This window comes from Pelodiscus sinensis, chromosome 11 (assembly GCF_052426305.1).
Source record: "Pelodiscus sinensis isolate ZL-2025 chromosome 11, ASM5242630v1, whole genome shotgun sequence".
In the NCBI taxonomy this organism is placed as follows: domain Eukaryota; kingdom Metazoa; phylum Chordata; order Testudines; family Trionychidae; genus Pelodiscus; species Pelodiscus sinensis.
In genome coordinates, this window is record NC_143062.1 from 17,520,998 (window position 1) to 17,548,090 (window position 27,093).

General features: G+C 47.1%; 1 protein-coding gene across 4 annotated transcripts; it reads left to right on the forward strand.

Annotated features, from left to right (window-relative positions):
* Positions 1-10,672: 10,672 nt before the first annotated feature.
* SPDYC (speedy/RINGO cell cycle regulator family member C) lies at positions 10,673-26,594 on the forward strand. Of its 4 annotated transcripts, none has more exons than XM_075939139.2 (7): positions 10,673-10,861; positions 15,237-15,497; positions 18,175-18,233; positions 20,019-20,104; positions 22,948-23,119; positions 24,039-24,342; positions 25,713-26,594. In XM_075939139.2, exons 2-7 carry the CDS (start codon positions 15,278-15,280, stop codon positions 25,775-25,777), a joined length of 906 nt encoding a protein of 301 aa, XP_075795254.1. In that variant the 5' UTR covers positions 10,673-10,861; positions 15,237-15,277; the 3' UTR covers positions 25,778-26,594. The 4 variants fall into 4 exon arrangements, with proteins under 4 accessions (XP_075795254.1, XP_006136644.1, XP_014435804.1 ...); XM_006136582.5 differs by having other exon boundaries at positions 10,855-10,926; XM_014580318.4 differs by lacking the exon at positions 10,673-10,861 and adding an exon at positions 10,988-11,111.
* The last annotated feature ends 499 nt before the right edge of the window (positions 26,595-27,093 follow it).

The window sequence follows — 27,093 nt, forward strand, 5'->3', positions numbered from 1 at the left end:
CCCTCATTCGCCTCTATGGGAACTACACCCCTCCCCCCGTCACGCTCTGTGGTCTCGTCTTAGAGCTTCCCTTATTTAGAGCAGCGAGCGGTTCAATTCGAACCCAACCAGAGCCCCCTTTGGGAGGACGCAGCTGGAAGGAATCCAATTCTCAACTCCCTACAGCCCACCCCCCTGCTTCAGAGACGGCATGGACGGGTCCCAGTGCCCACTTGGTACCGGCCACCTTCCACCGCTGAGGGGTGAAGAGGGTCCCGTGGCTCCTGCTGATTGGCTTAGCGTCATGAGTGTACTCCAATCAGAAAAATCCCTAGCGCTGGCTAATCAGGAAGGAGCAGTTGTTGCTAGGGTCGGTGGGGCAGATTAGAACGCCGACCGGGGCCTTCGCCTGTGTGCAATGAGTTGGGTATGTTCTCAGAATTTCCCAGGTTCCCCTCTCGGCACCTCCCACCAGCCCTGCCCAGAGGGGAGAAGAAGGTCCCTCAGATCCAGGGTGAGGGTGTCATTGCAGCACAATGGACAGGGCACAGGTGTAGGAGCCAGGAGTGGTGGCTTCTTTTCCCAGCTGGAAGGGAGGTCTGGGGCCGAGTGCCTTAGATCAGGGTGGGGCTGGAAGTTAGGATTCTTGGGTTCCATTGTTAGCTCTGGCACTGACTTGCCATGTGACTTTGGGCAAGTGAGTTTCTTGTGCCTTACGTTTTCCACATGTAAACAGGAATAAGGGTAGTGAGTAGCCATTATATAATGCTGTGAGACCCTCAGATATCATTGGTAAGTTTGTAAAATTTCATCCAAGTAAAAAATATGCTGCATGCAGGCAGTATATGCTGTAGTACTGAGAGCATTAAGAGAGGGATCAGAGTGAATAAGGATCCTCTCTGTTCCACATTTGTCATCTCCCTGCCGCTATGGTAACACATATGACTCTGTCTTACTGATCACTTGCATCAGAAAGGGAATACTTCTGTATGTGAAATGTGCTTTCCTGAGAGTAAAATCCTTTGGGATGGAAATGTGGTTAAGTAAACCAAATTTTGTGTGAATGAGTTTACATTCAGTTATGTGACTATTACTACATAACATTATTGCAGAACAAACAACCTTCAGACTTATTTTATTTGCGACTCAATTTAATGCTCAAGAAAGTAATGCATATATGGGGAGTTCCTGGAAACTCATCTTATACAGTTAATTTCTTCTGACCTGCAATATCCTTCATATTTACCACATACCTCTGCCAAACCAGTGCCTCTCAAGATGGTTCAACAGGTGCTGCTCTTCTAGTATGGGGATTTGTTCTTGCACTGCCCTCCACCTTGCACAGTCATCTATACCAGTGCAATTTATAGAGTGCATTTATACCAGCAGTGATATGGTCTCCCACAATATTCTTGCCAGAAAGTTAAGGAAGTATGGATTGGATAAATGGACTGTAAGGTGGACAGAAAGCTGGCTAAATTGTTGAGCCCAACAGGTATTGATCAATGGCTCAATGTCTGGTTGGCGGTCGGTTTCAAGTGGAGTGCCCCAGGGATCAGTTCTAGGGCTGATTTTGTTCAACATCTTTATTACACAACAATAGTCTGATAGCACTTTAAAGATTAACAAAACATGTAGATGGTATCATGAGCTTTCATGGGCACAGCCCACTTCTTAAGTACCCACAAAAGCTCATGACACCATCTACATGTTTTTTTAGTCTTTAAAGTGCTACCAGACTATTTGTTGTTTTTTGTTCATCCTGTACAGACTAATTTGGCTATCGCTCTGAAGATCTTTATTAATGACCTGGATGAGGGGATGGATTGTACCCTCAGCAAGTTTACGGATGACACTAAGCTAGGGGGAGAGGTAGATACGTTGGAGGGCAGGGATAGGGGTCCAGAGTGACCTAGACAAATTAGAAGATTGGGCCAAAAGATCTGATGAGGTTCAACAAGGACAAGTGCAGAGTCCTGCACTTGGGACAGAAGAATCCCAAGCGTTGTTACAGGTTGGGGTCCGACTGGCTAAGTAGCAGTTGAGCAGAAAAGGACCTGGGGATTACAGTGGATGAGAAGCTGGATATGAGTCAACAGTGTGCCCTTATAGCCAAGAAGGCTAATGGCATATTAGGGTGCATTAGGAGGAGAATTTTCAACAGCTCTAGAGAAGTTATTATTTCCCTTTATGCGGCACTGGTGAGGCCACATCTGGAGTATTGCATCCAGTTCTGGACCCCCACTACAGAAAGGATGTGGATGCACTGGAGAGGATCCAGCGGAGGGCAACCAAAATGATTAAGGGGTTGGAGCACATGAGCTATGAAAAGAGACGTAGGGATTTGGGTTTGTTTAGTCTGCAGAAGAGAAGAGTGAGGGGGGATTTGATAGCAGCCTTCAACTTCCTGAAGGGAGGTTCCAACGAGGATGGAGAGAGGCTGTTCTCAGTAGTGACAGATGGCAGAACAAGGATCAATGGTCTATAGTTACAGTGGGGGAGGTCTAGGTTGGATATTAGGAAAAACTATTTCACTAGGAGGGTATTGAAGTACTGGAATGGGTCAACTCGGGAGGTGGTGGAATCTCCGTCCGTAGAGATTTGTAAGTCCCAGCTTGACAAAGCCCTGGCTGGGATGATTTAGTTGGGATTGGTCTAGCTTTGGGCAGGGGGGTGGACTAGATGACCTCCTGAGGTCTCTTCCAGCCCTAGGATTCTACGGTTCTATGAATCAAAGTGAGTGCAAAAGTGGATGTGTAAAATGCTGCTTTTCTAATTCAGTATCAAACTACATCCATTTTCCAGTGGTTCAAATGTCTAAGCAGTGCTGGGCACCTGTTCTCACTCAACTCTCCTCTCCTGACTCCCAAACTACTTGTCCTCCCTACAGCTGCCAGCCACCTTCATGTTCAGCCAGGGACCTGCCTGCCCCACCCACACGTGCTGCAGGGCTCAGGCCTCCATGGATGGTAGTGGGGAACCGCCCACAGTCCAAGTCCCCGCCTCCCGACACACACACTACTACACCAGCAGGCCTGAGACAGGCCTGTGGGGGGTGGAGACCCTAGCTGGTGTGTGACAAATATCTTGGGGGGGGGCGAGATAATGGAGGAGAAAGATCCCTATGGCTGGGTATCCTCAGGGACAAGACTCTCAGCAGGGAATGGGATGCTGGGAAGGGGCTGGACAATCTCAGTTCCCACCCAGCAGAAGAACGTACCATTTCTCTGTCATGGAGCTGCTCTTGGATATCCTGCAGAATAGCCTCCTCGGTGTCCTCGTCCACCCACTTGTCCCGTTCCTGAAAGTCCCTGAGAGACTCTGTGCTGGGGAAGGAAGGAGACAGGATGACTCTAGCTGCCAGCAGGGTTAATGTCCCCACTTCCCACCTCAGGGACCCAGGGCAGATCGGGCCCCACGCTCCCGTTCTCAGAGATGCATCTTCAGCCCTCAACAACTTCAACGGCCCCTAGCAGAGAACCTCCCCCCTCCCGCCCCATCAGGGACTCCCTGGGAGATGCTGGCTTCCCCAGAGCAAAAGGAAGTGAAGTAGCAGCAGCTCCCACTACCCTCCCACCCCATCCCGTTATTTCCACTGGCTGCAGGTCAGCTGTGTGATGACAGCAGGTGTCAGTGAGGTTCGCGAAGCTCTGGCCAAACACTGGGGCTGGGGACCCACCCCCCAGAACACTGAGAGGCCCCCGGGGCCCAGGTTGTTCACAGCCCTTTCCCCTCCCCTCTCCTCTCTCAACCCTACCCAGCTCCTCAACTGCAATAAAGCAGCTGGAGGTACCAGCCTAGCTGCTGCCAGAGTCCCAGGCACTGCTGCTCTCCCAGGGGGAGCAGAACTAGCTGCTGGAGCTGGGACAGGGACCCTCCAGCTCCTGGGCCTGGGGAAGCCAGAAGGTCTTCAGGGACCATGCCTCCTGATGGAAATGGAGGCTGGGCTCTTGAGGCAGGTGTTTCCCTCTGCACAGGAGGCCCCAGAGGCATCCTGTCCAGTTCCCCTCTGGACCAGGTCCATCTGGGCCTGGTTGATGCCTCTCCCACCTCAGCACTTGTGCCGGGAATGGGCTTCCTTGGCCAGAAGTCTAGGCTTTTCCACCTCCTGGCCTGGCTGGGAGCTGCTTCCCCTCCCGTGGGGGTGGAGGAGCCACACTCTGCTCCTGGGGAAGCTGGTGGCTGCTTCTCTCAGGCTCTGGGACCACATGTAGAGCCTTCCTCTCAAACACCTTCAGGAGCCTGCAGGCTCTGGGGTGGGAATGAGGGATTTGGGTGTGGGAAGGGGTGAGAGGAACAAGCTCTGGGAGGACATTTGGATGCAGGAGGAGGTGGAGAAGAGGATGCTGGCTCAGGGTGGGGGCTCCAGGCTGGGAAGTGTTGGGGTCAACGGGAGGGTTGGGGTGCTGAGCAAGCCACAGGTTTGTGGATGTGGGAGTGCAGGAGTTTGGGTTGGGGTGTTTGAGGGGCTCAGGGCAGGGAGGTTGGGAGTATGAAGGGCTCAGGAAACAGATTTGTGGCATGTGGATGGTGCAGGAGTGTTGTGGCAGAAGACTGTGGACGTGGGGGTGCAGGCATCTGGGGATGTAAGAGGCTCAGGACAGGGAGTACCAGAGTATGATAGGCTCATATTTGAGGTCTGGGGTGGACGTGCAGCATTATGATGAAGTGTCTAGATGGGGGCTTGGCCCCAATTGGGGGCTTGTTGGCCAGGCTTAATTTTTAAATAAAATATTACGTCAAACACAAAAGGTTTCAGCATTGTCTTTATTTATAAGAGGGGCAGGGAACCTGTTTTGAGTCAGAAGTCACTGACTCACAGAAAAGTCAGTCGGGGCCACACAAGAGAGATGCAAAAAAACAACCCCTCCAAAAAAAACCCAAGCCTCACTAATGTGGCCCCAACTTTGCTGGTGGAGGCTGGGGACAAGATGCTGGGGCAGGGTGCTGGTGGGTGCTGTGGCAGTGGATAGAGTTCTGGGGCAGCAGACAGGGTGCTGGAGCAGGGAACAGGATACTGTGGTGCTGGAGGGTGCTGGGGCAGGGTGCTGGTGTGGGCTGGGTACTCGTGGGGGAGTCTGGCCAGGGGGAGGGGACAGGGACAGCTTGGGCCAGTACCTGAGGATCCTGCAGCTGTGCACCAGGTCTGGGTCTCAGGAAGCACATGTGCTGCTCTCCCCTCCTCAAACAGCCGGCACACTTCCTGAAACGCCAGGTCCTCATGTGTTGGTGACTTCCTTCCCCCTGCTGCTTCCCTGTGCAGGGGTGGGTGGAAGTAGGAGTCCCAGGACTGCGCCAGCTCCAACTTGTCAGGCAGCATGCACCCTGCAGCCGCCCGTTTCCTGAGCAGATGGAGCTAGTGTGCGGTCCTGGGACTCCTCCTCCTCTCCTGCCCTGCTCAAGAAGGCAGCAGGGGGAAGGAAGCCCCGGCGCACAAGGACCTGGTGTTTCAGGGAGAACACCAGCTGTTTGGGGGAGGGGAGAGCAGCTCATGCACTTACTGAACCCTGGACACAGCGCACAGTTGCAGGACTTCCCCCCCACACTTCACAGGAAGCCTGTGCTACCTCCATTGTTGCTGGAGGTAGCATCAGTTGGGCTTCTTCTTGGGGGTTAGGAGAAATGGGGGACCCCCAAACGCCTCACGATCAACTAGTTGAGCCCCCCCAATCGACCAGTCGATCACGATTGACGGGTTGGTGACCACTGACATAGGCCCTTGCATTTGACTCTGTGCAAAGTTCTTTTTTTTAATGTTTTAAATCTGCCCTACTGTTATACAGGGGCTAAGCACAGAACAAACACATGCTTAGGAGACCACAGACTCTGAACAACATGAGAGTTAGGAGCTCACAAATGGAAGACAGACACAGAGTGTTGACAGGTGCTAGCTGGGTCTCAGTATCCCACCATGTAAAATGGGAATAATAAAGGAAAGCATTATCAGCTCTATTTGGTTACTGGAGAAACCGAGGCATGCAGAGACAGAGAGATTCCCTCATGGTGCAAAAGCCAGGAATAGGAAAGGGCAGGTCTGCTGCCCTGGTTCTCCTGGTCTCCCTGCTTTAACTTCACTTACAGCCTGAGCAGAGATTTTCTTCTCCAGAAGAGACTTTCTGTCGGCCAGCTGGCTCTAATCCATGTGGATGTCTGTCCAAGAGACATACTCTGCACAGTCCCATGTTCCAGGCTGGTTGAAGGAACCCCCCAGGGACATCCCAGGGCCCGCGCTATATGGCACTTCTGACTAGACCCTTTCTGACCGTAATTCTGTTCTGCAGCTAGGAAGAGAACTCAGGGACTATTTTCCCTCAGTCACTGCCCCGGCAATCATTTCAATCCAGCCCAAAGGGTTCCCCTTCCCTTGTATCTCCAGACCCTATCCCAGCAAACAGTCCATGCTCCCCAAGGGTTCCAGCTGCAGTTTGTCCTAGGGTCAGGGGCCATTCCAAGAACTGGAGCTCAACTAGCCATAGCCTAAGTTAGGCAGCTTCTCACAGGAAGGGAACAGGTGCAGGGACCAAGGAACAAGGGGCAGCATGTGACTAGGAATCAGGCCTGCTGCGAGGTCTCAGAACAACCTGTCCTCAGCCAGGAAAGAGACCTTCAGCAGCAGGCTGGGGTAGGGCAGGAAGTCTGTGAAAGCTCAGGGACCAGGCAGGAAGGGCCAGGACAAGCACACAGCACAAGGCCCAAGCAAAGAGAGGCAGGGCAGTTTTGCACACAGCAGCCTGTGGCACATCCATGCTGCCAGGGATGGGAGCTGTGTTCCTAGGCAGAGGCCAGGATCCAAAGCCCAGCAAGCAGAAAGAAAGGATTGACCTTGGAGGCTGTCCTCATGCTTTGCAACCCAGTCCAGTTCAGCAGCTCCAACTACCTGGGGGTATGTCTACACTACAGTGCTAATTCGAACTAACTTAGTTCGAATTAGTTAATTCGAACTAAGCTAATTCGAACTAACGCGTCTAGAACTAAAAACTAGTTCGAATTAGCGTTTTGCTAATTCGAACTAGCATGTCCACATTAAGTGGACCCTGAACAGGGCTTAAGGATGGCCGGAAGCAGTGCCGGCAGGGCATCAGAGGAGGACTTAGAGCGTGGAGATGCTGTCTCAGGCTAGCCGAGGGCTGTGCTTAAAGGGTCCCGACCCCCACCCCGGACAGACAGTTCTCAGGGGTGCCCCGCTTGAAAACCAGTCCTGGCTTGGAGTGCCCGGAGTGCCCACACTGGGCACATCACACCACTCGGCCATCAGCCCGGCTGCACTTGCCGCAGGCTGCCATCTGGGGAGAGGGGGCAATTGGGGGGCTGCAGGAGAGCTTCCACCCCCAGAAGCCCACAGAGCCTGCCCAGTCCTCCCCATCGGGGGCTCATGCCCCATTCCTCCCTCACCTCCTTCCACTTACCCTTCCCTAGCCCCTCTTCTTGATGTACAAAATAAAGGACAATTGTGTTCAAAAATGGAATCTGTCTTTATTGAACAAAACTGGGGGAGACTGGGAAAAGGAGGTGGGAGAGGGGAAGAGAGAGGCTGGGAGAGGGGAGGGCAACTAAAATGATCAGGGGTTGGGAACAGGTCCCATATGAAGAGAGGCTAAAGAGACTGGGACTTCTCAGCTTAGAAAAGAGGAGACAGAGGGGGGACAGGATAGAGGTCTCTAAAAGCAGGAGTTGGGTGGAGAGGGTGCATACAGAAAAGTTCTTCATTAGTTCCCATAAAGAAGGACTAGAGGACACCAAAGGAAAGGAATGGGTAGCAGGCTTCAAACTAGTAACAGAAAGTTGTTCTTCACAAAGCAAAGAGTCAACCTGTGGAACTCCTTGCTGCAGGAGGCTGTGAAGGCTACAACTAGAATAGAGTTTAAAGGGAAGTGAGATCAAGTGATGGAGGTTGGGTCCATGGAGTGGTATTAGCCAGGGGGTAGGAGTGGTGTCCCTGCCCAAAGTTTGTGGAAGGCTGGAGAGGGATGGCACGAGACAAATGGCTTGGTCACTGTCTCCGGTCCATCCCCTCCAGAGTCCCTAGGGTTGGCTGCTGTCGGCAGACAGGCTACTGGGCTAGATGGACCTTTGGTCTGACTCAGGACGGCCATTGTAAGCTCAGGGCTCAGGGTCGGGGGTCTCAGTGGACCACCTTGATTTTCATGCACTCCTGCTCCTGGGTGGCCAGGCTGGCAGCTCTCCTGCCCTAGACGGCCACCTTCCTGTGCCTAGTGCGGAGATCGTGGATGAGGTCCACGATGTCCGCACTAGCCAGGTGGGTGCCCACCTCTTGCGGTCCCGGACAAGCTCCCGGGAGCCACCAGCCTGGTCCCGGGAAGAGGGGGAGGGCTGGGGGGCATCGGGTGTCTGGCTCGATCCGTGCCAGGTGCAGGGTCTGCTGGCTGGGTGCTGGCAGACTTGCACCTGGCACGGGCACTATAGCCAGCCCGTGCCCCTTTAAGGGGTCCCGGGCCGGGAGGGGGGCATAGAGTTTCCCTGGTGTTGGCCAGATTGGCCACCAGGGAAACCTGGGAAGCCTTAGCCTCCCACTAGTTCGAATTAAGGGTCTATACAGCCCTTAATTCGAACTAGCTAGTTCGAACTAGGCTTAATCCTCGTAAAATGAGGTTTACCTAGTTCGAACTAAGCGCTCCGCTAGTTCGAATTAAATTCGAACTAGCGGAGCGCTAGTGTAGCGCCTATTAAAGTTAGTTCGAACTAACAGACGTTAGTTCGAACTAACTCTGTAGTGTAGACATACCCTAAGGGAGCAGGGAGAGAGGCCATCCTGCCTTGGAACAGAGGGGGAGGCTATTAATCTGCCTGCCCATGGTGAACATGGTGCAGAGCAGTGGTTGGGATGTAGAATTGCAGCTCCAGACCCAAAGACAGCTTCCATTTGCTAGCAGAGGAGTGTGTGTGAAACCCTGCAGGGAGGGGGGTGAAACAGGCACTACCCTGGGCATGGACATTTGGCCAGAAGCCGGGGCTGGGCAAGAGGAGCAGGGTCTAGGGAAGCAAGAGCTGAGGAGCAAACACTGCATCAGTTTTTGTGGGCAAAGACCAAAGCTTTCATGGGCATCCAATGCATCTGAGAAAGTGGGTCTTTGCCCATGAAAACTGATACCCAAATAAATCTGTTAGTCTTTAAGGTGCCACAGGACTCCTCACTGAGTCACTTACTTGCTTTTGAAAATTGGATTCATAGGGTAAAGCTGATTGTTAGGCACTCAACGTTCGGGCTACAGAGAACAACCTGGCTCTGTGAGAGCTTAGACAAAATGAAAATCAAATGGGATTCCTTTCCATCTGAATGACACAGAGTAAATGATCCTGCTCAGGAACAAGACCATGTCATGCCTATGTAGGACTGAAATGTATTGGATTTATTATTGGATTCAGATGAGGTACTGATGTTTGCCCATGGAGGTCAGTTCATGGTCTCTGTTACACCAGCTGATCTCCCCAGGAGTTTGGGACAGTGTTCCCTGTAAGGTGAGTGCTTGGGCTGCTGCCCAGAAGAGATTCAAATGCTGCCCAGCCAATTATGTTCCTCTTCTTGATATGTTTTTAGCAGGTTTTATGTCCCTCTGTGGTCTCGTATTTTAAATTTTTATATATATTTATATTGTGTTTAACATTTTTGTAAGCCGCCTTGAATATTTTAAATAGAGTGTCAGGGTAAAAATATTTAAAGAAATATAATTTAAATTAATTAGCAAAGCACCCACATCCAACAGCATGTGTTTCTATTGGTGGTGCATATCTGCACATGCCTTGGTGCACACAACAAAATGTATTCCACCTATGGATGGGAACAAATAGAGGGAACACTGATCATGGCCAATATAATCTGAATTTTAAGTGCTAAGTAAAACTGCATTGTAGATATGTGTAAAACTGGGCATCAGGTGTTTCTCTGCGAGTGTTAACCTGAATGGTGAGTGTATGTGTTAATCTGACTGGGTAGGTGTGTGTATTTATGACAGGAAGCCAGAAGGATGTGCTTTAAAATGAATGACAGGTAAGTATGTGTATGTATTAAAGTGAATGGTAGGTTTTTCTGTTAAACTACATGGCAGTTTGGGTTTTTTGACCAGCTGGCATTTGTGCATGTATTAGAGTACCATCTAGGTAGCTGTGCACGCCACGCGGGGAGTTTCTTTGTTGCTCACACAGCTAAATCTAATAATCTATGTAGTCACTACACTACTTTTGATGTATTGTGCTTCCTGAGCTCTGATGCGACTTTGAAAACCACTGAAAAAATAAACATTTGGGCGAAGGACGAGAGGTAGAAGCTGCTTTGTGATTTGCCACAGGCTAGGGTCACATGGTGAGTTGGAAATGTAACCTAGCAGCGCTGACTCTCAGTTGTGCTAAACTTGGGCTGCTTCTACCATGTCCTGACACACAAGCTCCCTATAAAAGTTATATTGACAGGTGACCCCTTCATAAATACCCCTTCCGTCTTACTGGCAGGGGGCCTGAATAGCTCCCACACACCTCATCAGAACCTAGTGAAACCCAGGAGTTCCGGCTCCAGCTGTTCTAAGCCTGGGATGCGGGCAACTTGACTTGATAAACGTGCAGGTTCCTTATAGGCAATTATGTTTGCAAGCGACCCTATAATAAGCACATAATGAGAGTTATGGGCCTCAAATCGATCCCCCTGGAGCCCGGAGTCATGTGAACCGGAGCCGCCTTTCAGCACTGTTTGAACCTAAGGGAAGGGTGGGCGAGCTCCAGCCGCACAGGGTTATCGAGACTAATCCCTCCGCCCCTGACGCCTGGCTCTTTGATTGATAGGTGCTTGCGAGAGGCCGGTCTACCCATCGCCGATTGGCTAGAAGCTGCCAGGGCTGAGCCTATAGAAGCCAACAGGGGGCAAAGAGGCGGGGTAAGTTCGGTACCACCCCTTCGCGATTGCTGCGCGCGTGCGCGCTGTTTGGTTGCTCTGCTCAGGTGAGGGCGGGGGATGTGGGGTGGCGGGGGAAAGGCGGGAAAATCAGTTAGTAGGGAGGGGCCACAACGGGAGGAGCAGCGTCTGCCGACCCTTCTTCCTCCCCACACTCGCCTCGTGGCCCCCTCTGGGTAATGGGAGGCGGGTAATCGCTATTAATCATCATTAAAGCTGCCATAAAATGGAGGTACCTTTGACTGGAAATGGGGATCCTGTTTTTCCCCCTCAAATAGTGCCTTGCATTTCCCAGGAGGATGAGTGAAGCACTGAGGTGTGTGGTCATCCCACGTGGTCAGAGTGTACTAATGGGGGGGGGCAGTAGTGACCCAGGAATGTCCTGCCTACCACCCTTATGACCCTGCTGTAATGGGTGGGGTATAAATTGTGCCCTTGTGGTATCCTACTGCACGTGCTGAGGGGGTAACAATGTACCTGGGTGTGTGTTGGGGGGAGGAATTGGAAGTTTTCCCTACCTTGAGATGGAACTAATGTACCAAGATTCTGTCCCCAAATACTCTTCTTATAGCCCTCATGTAGGCTGAGGCGAAAGTGGGTCAAATTGGAGGGTGACATGTGGCTGGCTTAGTTTGTGCAAACTTTCTGCCTCCTTTTCTTATGAACTCTATAAAACTTGCCTGAAGTGCTGTCTTTTTGGTGACTTAATTTGCCCCCATTTAACATGGTGGCTTAAGCTCTCCAAAAGGGTCCCTGAGCCTAAATCTTTATTTGATGTGCGAAACCCAAAGTGGTTGGGTTTTATTTGACTTTAGCTCTTAAAAATAATACAGGAAGCGCGCCCCTTCCCCCCGATGTGGTCTCTGAGGTGAAAATCTTTCTTTTCTGATAACTCAGCCCATCAGATATTAATTCAATTGTCAGATATGTGGCCAAAATTTGGCATCTTGTTTCCATGCAAAGTCTAAAACTAACTTACGTCCCAGGAAGCCCAGTTGTTGGATCAAAACTGCCATTTGTCCTATGGTATTGGCCCTGATTCACTCCAAACTGGATATCCTGTTTGCTGTAACTGGTAATTGTAACCTACAGTCAGTAGTTTAACAAATGAAAATGGATCATTTTGCTTTGTCTGAGATATTGAAAAATTAAATGGGGTGAGGGGTTATGTCTAAAGTGATACTTAAAATGGCCTGGTAGGCTATGATTAGATAGCATGCCCATAAAACAGAGGTCTTCCATTTTGTTACTCCTCTGTAATGGTGTTGATTAGTGGTTAGAGCGGAGAACTAGGAATCTGAGTGTGAAAGTTCCATCCCTTGCTCTGAGACATGGAGACAAGTTGCTTCACATCTGTGCCCCAGTTTTTACTCAATGGTAAAATCTGGATAATGCATGTACTCAAAGGGCTACAGTATATGATAGCAACATGTACTGTTGGATTGTTTTACAGTTGTGGGATCTGACTTTGTAGTAGAACTACTAAGTGATATCTTGCATGGAGACATTTTGGTCACTTAGAAATTATTTGGATTTTCAATTTGTATTTAGAGATTTGTATAATTGAGATTAAAAATGGATTAGACTATTAAACTGTTTTAGTAGTGTGTGCCCTGAAAGTGATTCTGGAACTTTAAAATCAAGTGTTGTTTTTAGGATTATTTTTACAGTAAAGTTTAGGAAAATGGTTTTTAGAGATGCAAAGTAAGGTGTTGATAGGTGAGGGGAAGAAAACTACCCAGTTTAGGAAAGGAAACATTTTTGAATGGGAATTCAATATATATGTATGAGGCAAATTGCTTGTCTTCTGTCCCATGCCCCCAAAGAGAGAGAGAGAGAAATGATCCTTCTTAACACAGCATTGGGTATCTAGACTTGTGGTAATTCATTAATTAAAATTAATTCTTCAAGGCTACATCTACACTGCAGGCTTCTTGTGCAAGAACTGTTTTGCACAAGAGTTCTTGTGCAAAAGTCTTGTGCAAGAATGCACCCACCGTGCCATGTGCTTTTGCACGAGCGTCCATGGCAGTGTGGACTCTCTTGCACAAGAAACCCCTGTTGCCCATCCACACTGCCTTCTTGCACAAGAGGGCTTACTCCTTGTGGGGAGAGGAATAACTCTTGCGCAAGAAGCCCTCTGTTCCGACGCCTTACTGTACATTTACTTGCCCAAGAACATGCGTGTAGTGTAGACGTGCCGCAAGTTTTTGTGCAACAGCCGTTCTTACGCAAGAAGCCTGCAGTGTAGACGCAGCCAAAGGGTATTACCTACAATATGTTGTCAGCAGCCAAGGAAGGTCTGTTCTTCAGAGAGATGATTAGTCTTGCTGTTTATTTTCTATATCTATAAATGTTTTCCATTGCCTCTTGTGAAGAGTGGACTTTGAGGTAAAAAAATGCCTACTTAATTTTTTGGTGTGATTATATTAAAATATTTTGTCAAATGGAGGGCCAAAAAATCCCTCAGGTTTATGTAGGTATAGGAACAAGTTGTTTAAAACCAAAATTTGAATCTTGTTTTCAGCTTCAATTTTATGTACTGCTGGGAAGACACCACTAAATTTAAGTTGCTCTTTTCTTGATTAAAAGACTCATTTTTGGGGAAGTGGGGATAAGAGGAAGGTGTTCAAGGAAAACAATTAAAGTTGGGAGGGAAAAGTTGGAAAAACAAACTCCACAAAGATGTGGAGGACTTCATAAATGTTTTCTGTTGGGGACCGAAAACAAGTGGAAATTAAACATGAGATGACTTGTGGTGCTGACCTTTCAGTTCCTATCCCAAAATGTAGTTTTGTTATGCTTAAAGGTGGGTATTCAAGCTAAAAGTATTCATAGGTAGACAGAAGTGTGGGACCAAAGGCAAGCACTTTAAAAGGAAACTGAAAACCCTATCTCCTTTGTGAACGTGTTTTTATTCTTCCTGTCTACAGGAATCCTGACACCTGTATCCTAATCACTTTCTGATCAGTGTATACTGAGTTAGAAAATGGTTTCGAAGTATTTTTTTTAAAGTTGGTGGGACCATAGTTTTGTAAATGGATGAGGAGAGGAGTTCAGATCTTAGTCTAAAATCTATATACGTGACCATATCTTTCATACGCTTAATCCTCATCCACCCCCAAAACAAGTGAAAGAGTGCAGTGTGCAGGAATCTTTAAATGAGAATTCAGAGGTCTAAATGGGTATTTTGGAAGGCTTTAAGGCACTGGTGATTAATAGGCTTCTAGAATGACTAATGACAGTTCCATTTTAACTTCTCTGCTGACTTTATTTTTTTTAAATTGAACAGATAGCCATCTCACATGCTTAGTTGAATGGCTAAAGATCTTACTTTTAAAAAACACTGTTTAGATTTACCAGAGTATTGTAGGAGTAATTTAACATAAAACATAGTAACAGGAGCTTTAAAAAAGTCAAGCTTTTTATTTAGATTTATACCAGTTAGAGCCATATCTCATGGGTCAGAAATTTCACACTACAATAGTGTGGGCAAAGGCAAGGGTTCTGAATTAACAATCAGAATGCAAATTGATGCAGCCTTGTTGTTGGCTATATAATGAGCAGTAATTCTGAAGGCCACCAGAGGGACCATTATTTTCTTGGCTCGTCTTTATGTATCATTGTGGAGGGATTTTTCTCTCCAATTTTCTTACAACTTACTGTATCAAGGTAAATGAATGTAAAGGGGGGGAAATTGACTCTTTTAAACTAAGGTCTCAATTTTTACACAATCCTAATGATTACGGATGTTTGAACTTCTAATACCTTAAAGGGATCTGATTTTTTTTTTTTCAGAGGTAGGTGTTCGTGCTTTCTAAAATTCAAGTCCCTTTAAGGTGTCTTGAGTACCCACAATCATTAAGATCTTGTGAAAACATAGGCCTTTGGGTTTTTTCAACCTGATTTGGACAGTGAAACAGAATTGGCCAGTTCTTAATGTGGCTTTTTTTCTAGCGCTGGTACATGAGACAGCTTGACAGTTGTGGAAACATAAGTTATTGCTGTATCTCTAGAACAGGTGCAACATGGGCAAGCAGTCCCACTTTGCTCTAACTGGATGCTTTAAGCTTCCCTTTGTAGAAAAGAGACATTCAGTGTGTGGCAGGGTCAGTCTAGAATCTTTGAGTTACTAGAAAGGTGGCTATTGAATTTTATTGTGATGGGTCTAAGTCCAGTTATCTATTTCACAAAACCAATAATTATCCACCAAACAAGCCACCAAACAGCCATCAGGTGGTAACAGATTTTGATTGCTACTGTTCCAGGCTTGACTTGGAACTGATAACCTTTACAGAAAGAGCTTCCTATTGCATTACCAAGTCTGTTAATTGTACTTAATCCCTTTCTACTGTAGAAAAGCCCCTGAGCCTCCACTAATAGTAAAAAAAAAAAAAAATGAGGCATACTCAGAGTATTTCCCATGTCCCTCTTGTGGTCACCGCTGGGGTGAAGCCAGGGAACATGAGACCACATCATAACAGCACAAAGGGCATTGGAGCGCGTAGCAGGATGCGAATCCCTGAGAGAGAGCATTCCACAGCAGTGCTGAAAAGTATGCAGCGACCTCCATTCCATCTACATCAGGAAGAACAAGATGCCTTCTTCAACCTACTGGGTAGGAAACTAGAGCAATCATTCAAATTCTCCAGCATCTTGGGACACAGTTTAGACAAGACTGGTATACAGAACTGTATTGTCTGGGAATGGGCTCCCACGACTGGATAAGGCTACAGTAACCAACAGGCAATAAACACAAGTAAGAAATTGCAGGGAAGAGGTACCTGTCTGTACTAAGGATGTTAAAATGCAGTTAATTGGCTAGTTGATGGGATTTCCATTGACTAGTCAATAGGCACTTCCCCTGCTGGGGATCTTGTACACTTCAAAGGAGGAATGCAGAACTCCGTGTACAGCCCAGGGCCAGCAGGAAGTCCTGTTGACTTGGGGCTGTAGGCAGTGTGCCTGATTTGAAATGCACAAGAGTCCCCAGCAGGGGCACTTGTACATTTCAAGGCCATGGAGCCCGGGAGCCCGGGGTCAGTCAGGGACTCAGTCCCGTGCTGACCCCAGGCTCCATGCTATGCTGCATGTTCCAGGGAAGTGCTGCGGGGAGCCCAGTATCAGCTGGGGAGTCCTTAGGTGACCCTGGGCTCCACTGCCCCTTTGAAAGTTGCAGAGGCAGCAGTTTCCACAGATGAGCTGTGCAGCAGCTGCCCCTTTGCCACCTTGGGGTTTCAGTTTCAAAGGCTGTGAGGTGCTGCTACTTTGAAATACCCCTCTCCTCTCCCTTTTGCTGCCTCTGTTAGGGTATGTCTAACATAGCCATTATTTCAAATTGACTTTAATAGCATCTGTTCATGCAAACTGCTATTTCAAAATTAATTGGAAATAGTGGAGCGCTTAATTCAAATTTGGTAAACCTCATTCTACAAGGAGTAATGCCAAATTCGGAATAGCTATTTCTAATTAAGTGCTATGTAGACACTTAATTCGAAATAGGGGGCCTCCAGCCCTTCCCAGGGAGCCCTGGGGGCCACTCTCAGCACAACCAGGAAAACTTGCTGTCCTCTCCCCCAGCCCTGGAGCCATTAAAGAGGTAGACCCTGGTCACAGTGCCTGTGCCAGCTCCAAGCCTGCCAGCCCAGAGCCAGCAGCGGCCAGCGGGGCCCCTGACCCAGTGGCCCCAAAACATGAGCCAGCAAGCCACTGGCAGCCCGCCCTCCACCAGCTCCCAGTAGCATAACGGGCTGGAGAAGGCGGGCGACTTCCTGGTCCAGGGTGGAGATCATGGACCTTATTCAGGTTTGGGGGGATGCCCCCAACGTCCATGATCTCCGCACTAGATGGAGGAATGCAGCCGTCTATGGCAGGATAGCTGCCAGCCTGGCCACCAAAGGCCACATGCAAACCCAGGAGCAGATTTGCATGAAAATCGAATTGGTCTGGCGAGCCCCTGGGCCCTGAGCTTCCCCTTGCTTCCCCCTTCCAGCTCCCTCCTCCCAGGTTCCCCCTCCCTTCTCCCACCTCCTTTTTCCAGTCTCTCCAGAGGTTCATCCCTCTTCCCTCCCCCCCCAGTTCAATAAACCCAGTTTCTATCTTTGAACATGTCTTTTGTTTGACATCAGGAAGGGGGGGCTGGGGGCGGGTAAGTGGAGGGAGGTGAGAGGAATGGGGCACGAGCCCCCAGTGGGGAGGATCGGGTTGGCTCTGAGGGCTCCTCAGGGTGGATGCTCTCCCGCAAGGCCTCCTGGATCCTGACAGCCCCCTGATGGACATCCCCCCCCCCCCCCCCGGATGACATCCTGCAGCAAGTACAGCTCGGCTGAGGGCCAATGACCCCATGAGATGCACCGGCATGCCCAGGGGCAGCTCTGGCTCCATGTGGCCTAGTGCTAGGGTGTCCCGAGTGCGGGCACTCCAAGGCAGGACTGCTTTGCTGTCCCTCATCAAGGTACACAAGCAAGTGGGGAACCCTGAGAATTGTCTGTCTGGGGTAGGGGTAGGGTCCCTTTAAGCACGAAGCTCAGTTAGTGTGTGGGGCTGCTGCCTGAGGCTAAGTCCTAACCTGATGCTCTGCCGGCACTGGTTCTCAGGGTCCACTCAGTGTGAACACACTATTTCGAAATAGGTTTTGTGTATAGATGTGTTATTTTGAATTAGCTTAATTCACAGGGCTCGCTGTCTGGCGATCTGCGCATGCGCAGATCGCCCAAACCTGGCTCTTCCAGGTTACGATCTACTCGCCACTTGATTGTAGTATTAGTCAAGCCCTGTTAATTCGAATTAACTATTTCGAATTAATGCTGTAGTGTAGACATACCCTTATAGAGGCAGCAAGGGGGGAGGGGAATATCGATGAGTCAAAAGACTATCTGATAAGCATTTGCATCTTTAACATCCCTAGTCTATACCAAGAGAAGATTTGTATCAAAGATTAATTTTAAATTATTTGGAGGATTCAAGTTGATTTTAGTGTGCAAGTTGATAACTGCTTGCAAAAGGGGAATGTTTGCTGTGTTTAGCATGCAGGATGGGGAATAAGGAAATAAGGGTTTCTGAAGGGTGGGGGGAAAAAATGTAATTCCCTGTAAGCGCTGGATGATTCCACTGTTGTAAAGTGCTCTGAGAACCTTGAACGAAGTGTCATACATTCAAATAATTTAAAATTCTGTTAGAAATAGAATAATTTGGAAATCCATACTCCAGTCTGGGAATGCTATAGTTGTGTAAGCTGCTATTTGAACAATATGAAACAACCAATGTAGCTTCCTTACTTTTTTCCCCTTAACCAGAGGATGACTTGGTACAAGAGTTCTTGTCTATGGACATATGCTACAAGATTTCAGATAAGGTATGGTTAACTTTCCTATAACAACGTTTAAATAGCAATACCCAGTACTCTTTTATTACTCTAACTTTAACTCTTATGCAGTAACTCTGACTTATAAACCAAACTTTAGCACAAAGGCCAGGACCTTGTTTCCATTTAAGGCTGTTTTTTGCATACAGAACTCAAATGATGCCATTTTTCAGCTTTCCATAAATCCCCATCTAGACGGAGACAAAGCATGAGGCTTTAGTCCTTGGGAAAACTGTAGGGAGTGGTAATGAGCTTAGAACCAGTGCTTAATTTGTAAGAAAGAGGTGTCAGGGCTCAAGCAATGTTTTACATTTGTAACTGATGCAGCACGTTCAGAAGTGCTGCGGTATAAACTGCCAAGCCACCCTCAAGGTGTTGGGTCTCAGCCCTGGAACAAATTAAGTACTGCTTAGAAAAGATCTTCAGTTTGACTGCTTATGTCAGTCACTCTGAAGGATCTTGGGATTCTATAGATGTTGCATTAAAATGAACTACAGTTTTAAGCTGTCATACTTTCTCATTCTACCCATTATGGTTGGGAGAAGTTCAATGTAAATGCCTGCAGAGCTAACTCTATCCACCTTCAAATCCCTCCTTAAAAGTGTCATAAAGCTTGCCAAAATATACAAACAGTCACACACTGTTTATCATGCTGACCTTCTACACCGGGCCTAGCATAATGGAGTCTTAGTCCCTGACTGGGGCTCCTAAGGGCTATGAGGATACAAATAGAGGTTCAACCTCTGTGGACTAGACTTTGTCTGGCAACATCTGTGGTCCGGCATCCCCAAGGAGCACTGTGGAAGAGTGGGGGAGGAGCCAAGCTCAGCAACTCTTTCCTGACCTCCCAGAGCTGCTGGAGTGCCACAGCAGGGTCGCCCTTATGATTTATGGGGCCCCATGCAGTACTAGTAAGCTGATGGCATCTGGGGCTAGGGAGGGTGAATAATCTTCAGCACACTAAGGAAATATTTTTAAAACAAACTTTAAACCTAAGGTCCTGTAGACTAACACAATAAAATTCAGAAACTGTTTATACATGGGGTTTGTAAATGCCTGTTAAATGGCTTCATTATGACTTGAATGGCTTTTTCACAATATTCTGCTAATAAGTTTAGCAGGCTTTCACTTCCCTAGATCTTTCCCGAGGAAGGGAAGCCATAGAACAGATTGATGGGTGGACATTAAGACCCAGTGATGCCCCCACATTTTCAAGGTGCCCTAGGCATCTGCATATGGGTAAGGATGACACTGTACCACAGATACTTAATTTGTGGTGCTCAAGCTCAGGGAGGAGTGAGAACTGGTGGGGGGAGGAGGGTGTTCTTGGGAAGAGCCAGGGTGGCTGTGGAGCCCTGGGGGCAGGAGCACAGCCCTGCAGCTGGTGGCAGAGATCAGGAGTGCAGCCCAGAGGCTGCAGGGCAGGTCATGCTTATGTCCCCCAGCTGCAGGACTCCACAGCTATTCTGCTTCATCCCTTGAGTGCCCCTGCACCACCCCTACACCTCTCCCCCCATTTCCCACTTGGTCAATGCCAGCCCTTCTGCTGTAGAGGAACTGGGTCTGATGTCCTCTGGGCCAGCAGATTCCTTTGTTCAGAGGAGCCAGCCAGTCAGTCCCCAGAGTGTGGGATCAGGGAGGTACATCCTGTAATTAGCAAGTCTCCACAAAACTGTTTGTGTTCTTCACTCTGCCCAACCCCTATGGTTCACTTTCTTTTGTTTTAAACTCTGTTCTGGATCAGAAGAAAAACTATTAAAGTTAATTCTTGTTTAGTATCTTCTAGCCATGACTCTGACTTACTTCAAACGTGCTGGCTTGCATATTAGTGAATACACACGGATGAACCTTTTCACTGCTCTGTAAGTACCTCATGGCTTTTAACCTTTTTTCAGTCTAAATATCCCACCATATAAATAATTCATATTCCTCATAATGGGGAGATCAGATGGGTTTACCTGGTCCATGCTATCAAATATTTTGGCAGGAACAATGGCTGTTAGGAATATAGTTCAACAGTATCTGGGTACACAATACTAACTGAGGTATCTGAAGTTATACACAGCTCAAACCTCCCTGCACCTATTTCAAAATATTCTCTATGCCATACTAATCATCCATGATTGTTCCCCAGTTGGGGAAAACACAATTTCATTGACTTTTTTTTTTTTTTTTATAAAGCTAGCCTAAGTAGACTTCAAAGCATTTCCCTCTAACACAGAGTGGACAACTTTTGCAACAGGGCCTTGCTTTTCTGTTCTGTTAATGGAGGAGCTGTAGGGTCTGAGGCAGAATTTGGATGCAGGAGGGAGCTCCTGGCAGGGGATTTGGGTATGGGAGGGAGTTTAGATCTAGAAGGGAATTCTGATCTGGGACAGGGAATTAGTGTGGAAGAGGGTGCTATGTATAGGTTCTTGCCCTGCTGGGAGGTGCTTATCATAGGTGGCTTCTGGCTGGCAGCAGTGGTACCATGTGCCAGCATGCCATGATATGCCCTATGTCACTCAAAACATCCTGCTGCTGGTAAATGTTTCTGCGTGCATGTTGGTGGAGAGTGGCAGCAGGTCTCCCATATGTTGCCCATGCCCGCAAGTACTGTTCCTGCAGCTCCCATGGGCCAGCTTTTGGGAGCAGCGTAGTAGGGGCTGTGGCAAGCAGGCTGCCTACCTGAATGCTGTGCTGCAGGACTTTTAGCAGCCCTGAAGGCCATAGTGAGCCAAAGGGAAATGTTTGAGCTGGATTTGGCCCTTCCCTGTGCCTGATACTAGTATAAGATCTCAGTATTGGATAGAGGCTTCTAGATATTTTAACAGTTTCAAGAGGCTAATGATGGTAAAACCAGAAATTGTGGGATTCTGAGTTTTAATTCCTTGGGCTGGATGCAAGGATCCCAAATTGTACTTGTGTCCTTCTTTCTGTGTGGATAAGTTGCGTGTCATTCTGTTTGTACGATGCCTAGCACAATAGTGTCCAAGTCTCACATTCTCTCCCCATCCTCATCTTAACAATTACCATTTGAGAAGCCAGGGATTGCAGAAATCTTTCACAGCTTGTGAATAAACTCCCTTCAATCCTTTGAGTACTAAGGTTTTTAGGTATGTCATCTGCAACTGAATGTACTACATAGACACTTGAGGCCCGATTCTTGCTTTAAAGCTGTTCTGGCAATGGACCCACTTGTAAGGATACTTTACACTATCAGAGTGGTATAGTTATGTTGGTGTCATGAGAGTATTCCTATTAAGGGTGCAAACAGCATCAATATAGTTCCAAACTAATCACATTCACTTGCACATTATACCTATCTAATAAAATATTGAAATAGAATCAATATCTGTCCTGTGTGAGAACTGGTTTACAACATCATGCACTTGTATTCTATGCATCTATAGGAAAGACCCACAATATATTGCCTGGACCTAAACACAATTGGCCTTACTTGCAAATGTGATTTCCAAAAGCCTCTTATGCTGTAACTCAGTATTGTTCGTTTTGTTTTGTTTTTTAACAACCAAACACCCCTTTTATACAATGTAATGTTGGAGTGTTAAGGTTTAACACTTGCTACTCTGAAACCTACTATAACAATTCCAAGACAATTCAATTCCAACAATTCCAACAATTCAAGACAGACCCAAGAAAACCAACAATAGAACACCACTTGTCATCACCTACAACCCCCAACTAAAACCTGTCCAACACATTATCAATAAACTACAGCCAATATTGGAACAGGATACCATACTCAAAGAGGCTCTGGGAGACAGACCCATAGTCTCCTATAGACAACCACCTAACCTCAAGATGATTCTTAGCAACCACCACAGGACATACCACACTAATACCAACCCTGGTACCTTCCCTTGCAACAAACCCCGTTGCCAGCTTTGTCCACATATTCATTCTGCTGATACCATTATTGGACCTAACCAAGTGAGTTATAAGATCAAGAACACATATTCCTGCGCATCCAGAAATATAATCTACGCTATCATGTGCCGAAAGTGTCCGTCTGCTATGTACATTGGACAAACATCTCAGACACTTCGCCAAAGGATTAATGCCCACAAAACAGATATCAGACAAGATCACAAAGAGAAAACGGTTTCTTGCCACTTTAACCAGAAAGGACACTCTCTAAATGACTTAGCCACCTGCATTCTGCTACAAAGACCTTTTACATCTGCACTTGAAAGGGAATCCTCTGAACTATCATTCATGTTAAAATTCGACACTTACCACCAGGGACTTAACAAGACTTTGAACTTTCTCACCCATTACCAAGACAGTTTCCCCAATTATCACCTGTAATACCATTAACTCACAAACATCCCACTCTCCCTACCTTTAATATCAGCAATTCACAGACACTTACCTTCCTTCCTCCCCCTTCCCACCCCCCCCCGCATCCCCCTTCTGTTCTGCAATGTGATTTGTCCTTTTCATATTTGTTCATTTTTTTTAATTGTATCCTTTGGTATATATGGTTGTGACTATTTTCTTCCACTATTTGATCTGAGGAAGTGGGTCTGGCCCAGAAAGCTCATCATCTAATAAACTCTTGTTAGTCTTTAAAGTGCTACATTGTCCTGCATTTTGCTATAACAATTCCAGGCTGTACTATACAACTTCCTAAGTAGAGTACTTCTGAGCATTAACTGTTTTCAGTGGTCCTAGCCTGTTTTGCCCCATTTTCCTGATGCAGGTACTTGGCTAATGATATGGAAGAAGATGAAGAGGATTACAAGTATGAGATCTTTCCCTGGGCTCTTGGTGACAACTGGAGGCAGCTGTTCCCACAGTTCTTGAAAATGAGGGATAGTTTCTGGGCTAAAATGAATTATCGAGCAGTGGTCAGCCGGCGTTGTTGTGATGAGGTTAGTCATGGCTAATATATTTTTGCATGCTTGTAATCATGGGACTATGGCTAACACGTTAATAGTCACTAGAATCAGTAGTCTATAGAAACCCAGTTCCTATTCAGGGCTAAGGCTGGAACTGACCAAGGGTGGGTAAGTGCCCCTGCTAGTGTGCCAGGAGGGTCAGGAATATTGTAGTGGGTTCACTTGTTTAGCTATTCCTCAGCAATTAAAGTCTCAGTCTCTAGAATGTTCAATACAGCACTTAGTACAATATCCATACTTAAGTTTACAGATTCTTGCATCACCATTGGCTAGGATTCCATTGAACAGTCACAGCCTTTACCCTCAATGTTGTTGGGAAAGATTAATAAGCAGCTGCTATTCTAGCTTTAATTATGATCACAGCATTCTTAATTCAATAAATCTGATATGTTGGAGAGTGTTCAGATGTTGTAGTTTTTACTGTCTTTGAAGCCGTATACCTGGGTGGCCAAACTTACTGACCCTCAGAGCCACATACAACAATTTTCAGAAAGTCAAGAGCCAGGGTGCTCCTGGTGGCTCAGGGTTTCAGCCTTGCTCCTGCTTGAAGCCTCAAGCCCCAGCAGATGCAGCTCACAGGGCTGAAGTTGCCAGTCCTACCTCCCTATTCCTCTATCCAGCTGCAAGGCAGAGCTCCTAAACTCTTTTCTTCTCCCTCCCCATATCTGCATCCCCCCACCCCTGCAGTCTGCTAGATGGAGTGGTAGGAGGTAACTGTACAATTGTTGCATGTGGTTCATGAGCCACAGTCTGGCAACCCCAGCTCTACACACTAGAAGGATGAAATCTGAGAATCATGCTTAATTTTATTTAATGAAATTTAAAACCAAGTGCATCCAGAAATTCAGTGGCAAGGAAAAAATATTGGCTTGTCTATACTCTTCTGGTCTAGATAATGTCAAAGGAACCATCCCATTGGGCTTGGTCACGTGAACGACTCCTTCATCACAGTGGAGCACTGAGGAGTTACCTGAAGAATGAAAAGGACTCATTTCCAAGAGGACCTGGTGTTACACCCCCAAGCTGCCCCCTGTGCACTTGTGAGCTGACCGAAGATGAAGCCAACCCAGAAAGTGCTCCAAGTGCTTGTACTTCAGATGGCGAACTATTACCATTCACTAACAAGTGGTCCCAGGACTTAATTATCTTCCCTCAGAAAATAATGCTGGATCCAGTGGCAACATATAGCCTGCAAAGTAAGTGGGGATAAAGTCTCTCTCTCTCCTTCTCCCCACCTCCACCCCAACTCCTGCTCTGTTTTTTTACTTGAAAAAAATTAGGGATGTTAAATATTAGTTAATTGAATAGTTGAGTAACCTCATGAATTCTTATTGGTTACTCAAATATTCTATAGTCCCTGAGGGTGAGGCTGGCAGCCAGTGGGCTCTGCCCCACTTGTGAGGAGCCCCCTGCCACTCTGTGCTGCTGCCTCTATCAGAGGCAGCAGCAGGAGATGCCAGGTGGGAGCTGGTTAACAAGGAGAGCCAGTTTAAAAAACAGCTCCCCTTATGGGGTGGCAGGCAGTGATGGCCCATCAATACAGGCGAATTAGGTGGTTGCCTAGGGCATCAAGATAAACAGCCGTTGAGGGCTTTGGAGGCAGGGGCGCCGATTGCACACTGATCGTGCATTTTGCCTAGGGCGCCAGTTGCCGGCAGCTCATCTAGGGCCACTCCTGGAGGCAGCTGCCCCTGCCCAAGGGGAGAGGGCCACAGTTCCTAGACCCAATGTGAGCTGGAACTGAGCTGGGCTGCCTGCCTGCCTGGCTCCTAATATGCTTTAAATGCAGAGCCACAGCAGGGATAGGTCCCAGACTTGGTGCAAGCCGGGACTGAGCCAAGCTGCTGGGCAACATCCTTACAAGATGGAAGGGGGGAAATGCATGCAGTCTATATAGCATTAATTTGTAAGCTTTTGCTTATCAGTTAATTGGTTAAAGGACTACACTATTACATCGCTAGAAAGAATGCACATTCCTGGTTTAAAAAAATAGGGTTCTTGTGTGCCCAGTTTCCATATTCATAGCTAGTGGTGAGGAGAACGGATGGGAATCACTTGTTTAGTTACAGTACTTAACTTAACAAATCTCATGTTGAAGAATTAGTGCTTCCAGGCTATGTGTAATGGCTTCTTTCAGGAAACTGGAAGAAAGGGGTCAGTGTTATTTCTCAGACTTGCCTGCTATAGGAGCTCTTTAGAATCTAATCTTTTCAGGGCAACCTATACAGTATACATCTGAAAATCATAAATAGAAAACTAAGCATATGCTGCCTTGAATCAGTGTTGCATTTCTTAATGAAGAGGTGAAAGGTAGCTTTTTGGATAGCACTCCAGAAGCACTGACTCTGGGTACTCTTCTAGTAGTTCTGCTTCTAGAAGTCTGTTCTTGGTACTAAGATGGCTGGCTGCTGCTTTACTGGAATCTAAGAGCCAGTGTGGTCTACAGCCAATTACTTAATGTTTAGTGGCTGTATAATCATGTGTACTTTTCCAGTAAGGTACCTAGGTACTTGACTTGCCAGTGGCCTTATGTTAAGCCTCTTTGATTTTTTTTTTTTGGTTGCAGTCCTGCAGAATCCAGGTGTCACTGTAGAGCCTGATGGAACCATGGATTGGCGATCTGTGGGGTGACTCTGCTCTGATCAAGATGTTTCCTCCAAGAAACTGCAAGTGGCACTGAACTTGTTCTCATTCTGCTGTTCACAGAACTACTTTTCACCATGCACTTTATGGATATATTCTTGTTCTGAACAGGAAGACAGAGCAGTAATTTATTAAAAAAAAAAAAAACCTTGCTGATGCAGCTATTCAAATGTGCCTTATATAATATACAAATCCAATGTAATAGCTGGACAGGCTCTTAATAAAAATGTCCAGGAAAAAAGTTCAGCTTCTGTTCATAGAGAATCCTGGTGACTGTAACTATTATCAGGGTAACAAATCGTGTGTGTGTGTGTGTGTGTGTGTGTGTGTTTGGTGTGAGGGTTTTTTGTGAGCATAGCAGTGACCTATGGTGTCATGGTTGTACTTGTCTTAGAATGAACAAAGATGTGGAGGTGGTTATTCTTGGAGAGGTAAACTGGAGATTATACCTGGCTGGTACTATTTAAGCAGAGTGTCTGAATCTTTTGGTCTTGAAGCAAATGCACAATAGCAGCTGGCACCAAGAAGGCTTTATTGGAAAGATGGGGAGGGAAGAATGTAATCAACACTGGGACTTCTATTTTAAGAGCAGCTACTACTGGCTGCTAACACATGACAACACCCTTTTCTAGCCTAGAATAATTGCACAATGTTATGAGTACGTCACATTATTTTGATCTACTGGGGACTTCTATAAGGGTTAGCAGATACTCTTGTACCACTTCTGTCCAGTGCCATGGTGACTTCATTAAGCTAAATACTCTCTGCCAGTGTTGATCTGGATCAGTATCTGATGCAAGTAAAATTATTCATGTGGAATCAAAGCTTGGTAGTTTCCTTAATTTGGCATCCCTCTCCTCAGCAGTCTACATGGATATGCAAAGGCAGAGAGATTCTATCTAGCAGAGCATCGTAGCCAGAGCTACCAGGCACTGCACTTTGTCAAGCTGTGGTGCCTGGCCTTCCTTATGGAAGTAGGCACAGTGTCTAGATAGGGCATGAAACTCCATCTTATATTTCATAGGAAAATGCAAATCTTAACCACTCAGCAGCATGGCAGGAGTCTTGCCACTGTGTCCCTAAGGCTGTCTTTGACTTGTTATATGGGAGGAACATGTTCTTTCTCTCTACCTTAGTGATAGACATCTGAGAGTATGTCTACATATCAAGATAACAGCTATTTGTGAATAACACTCCATGGCTACCTCCAGACTGCATCCCTCTGCTGACAGAGGGATGTAGATTTGCACTTTCAAAGTGCCTAACGAGCCCAGGATTTAAATCTCCCAGGCTGCATTTGCCTA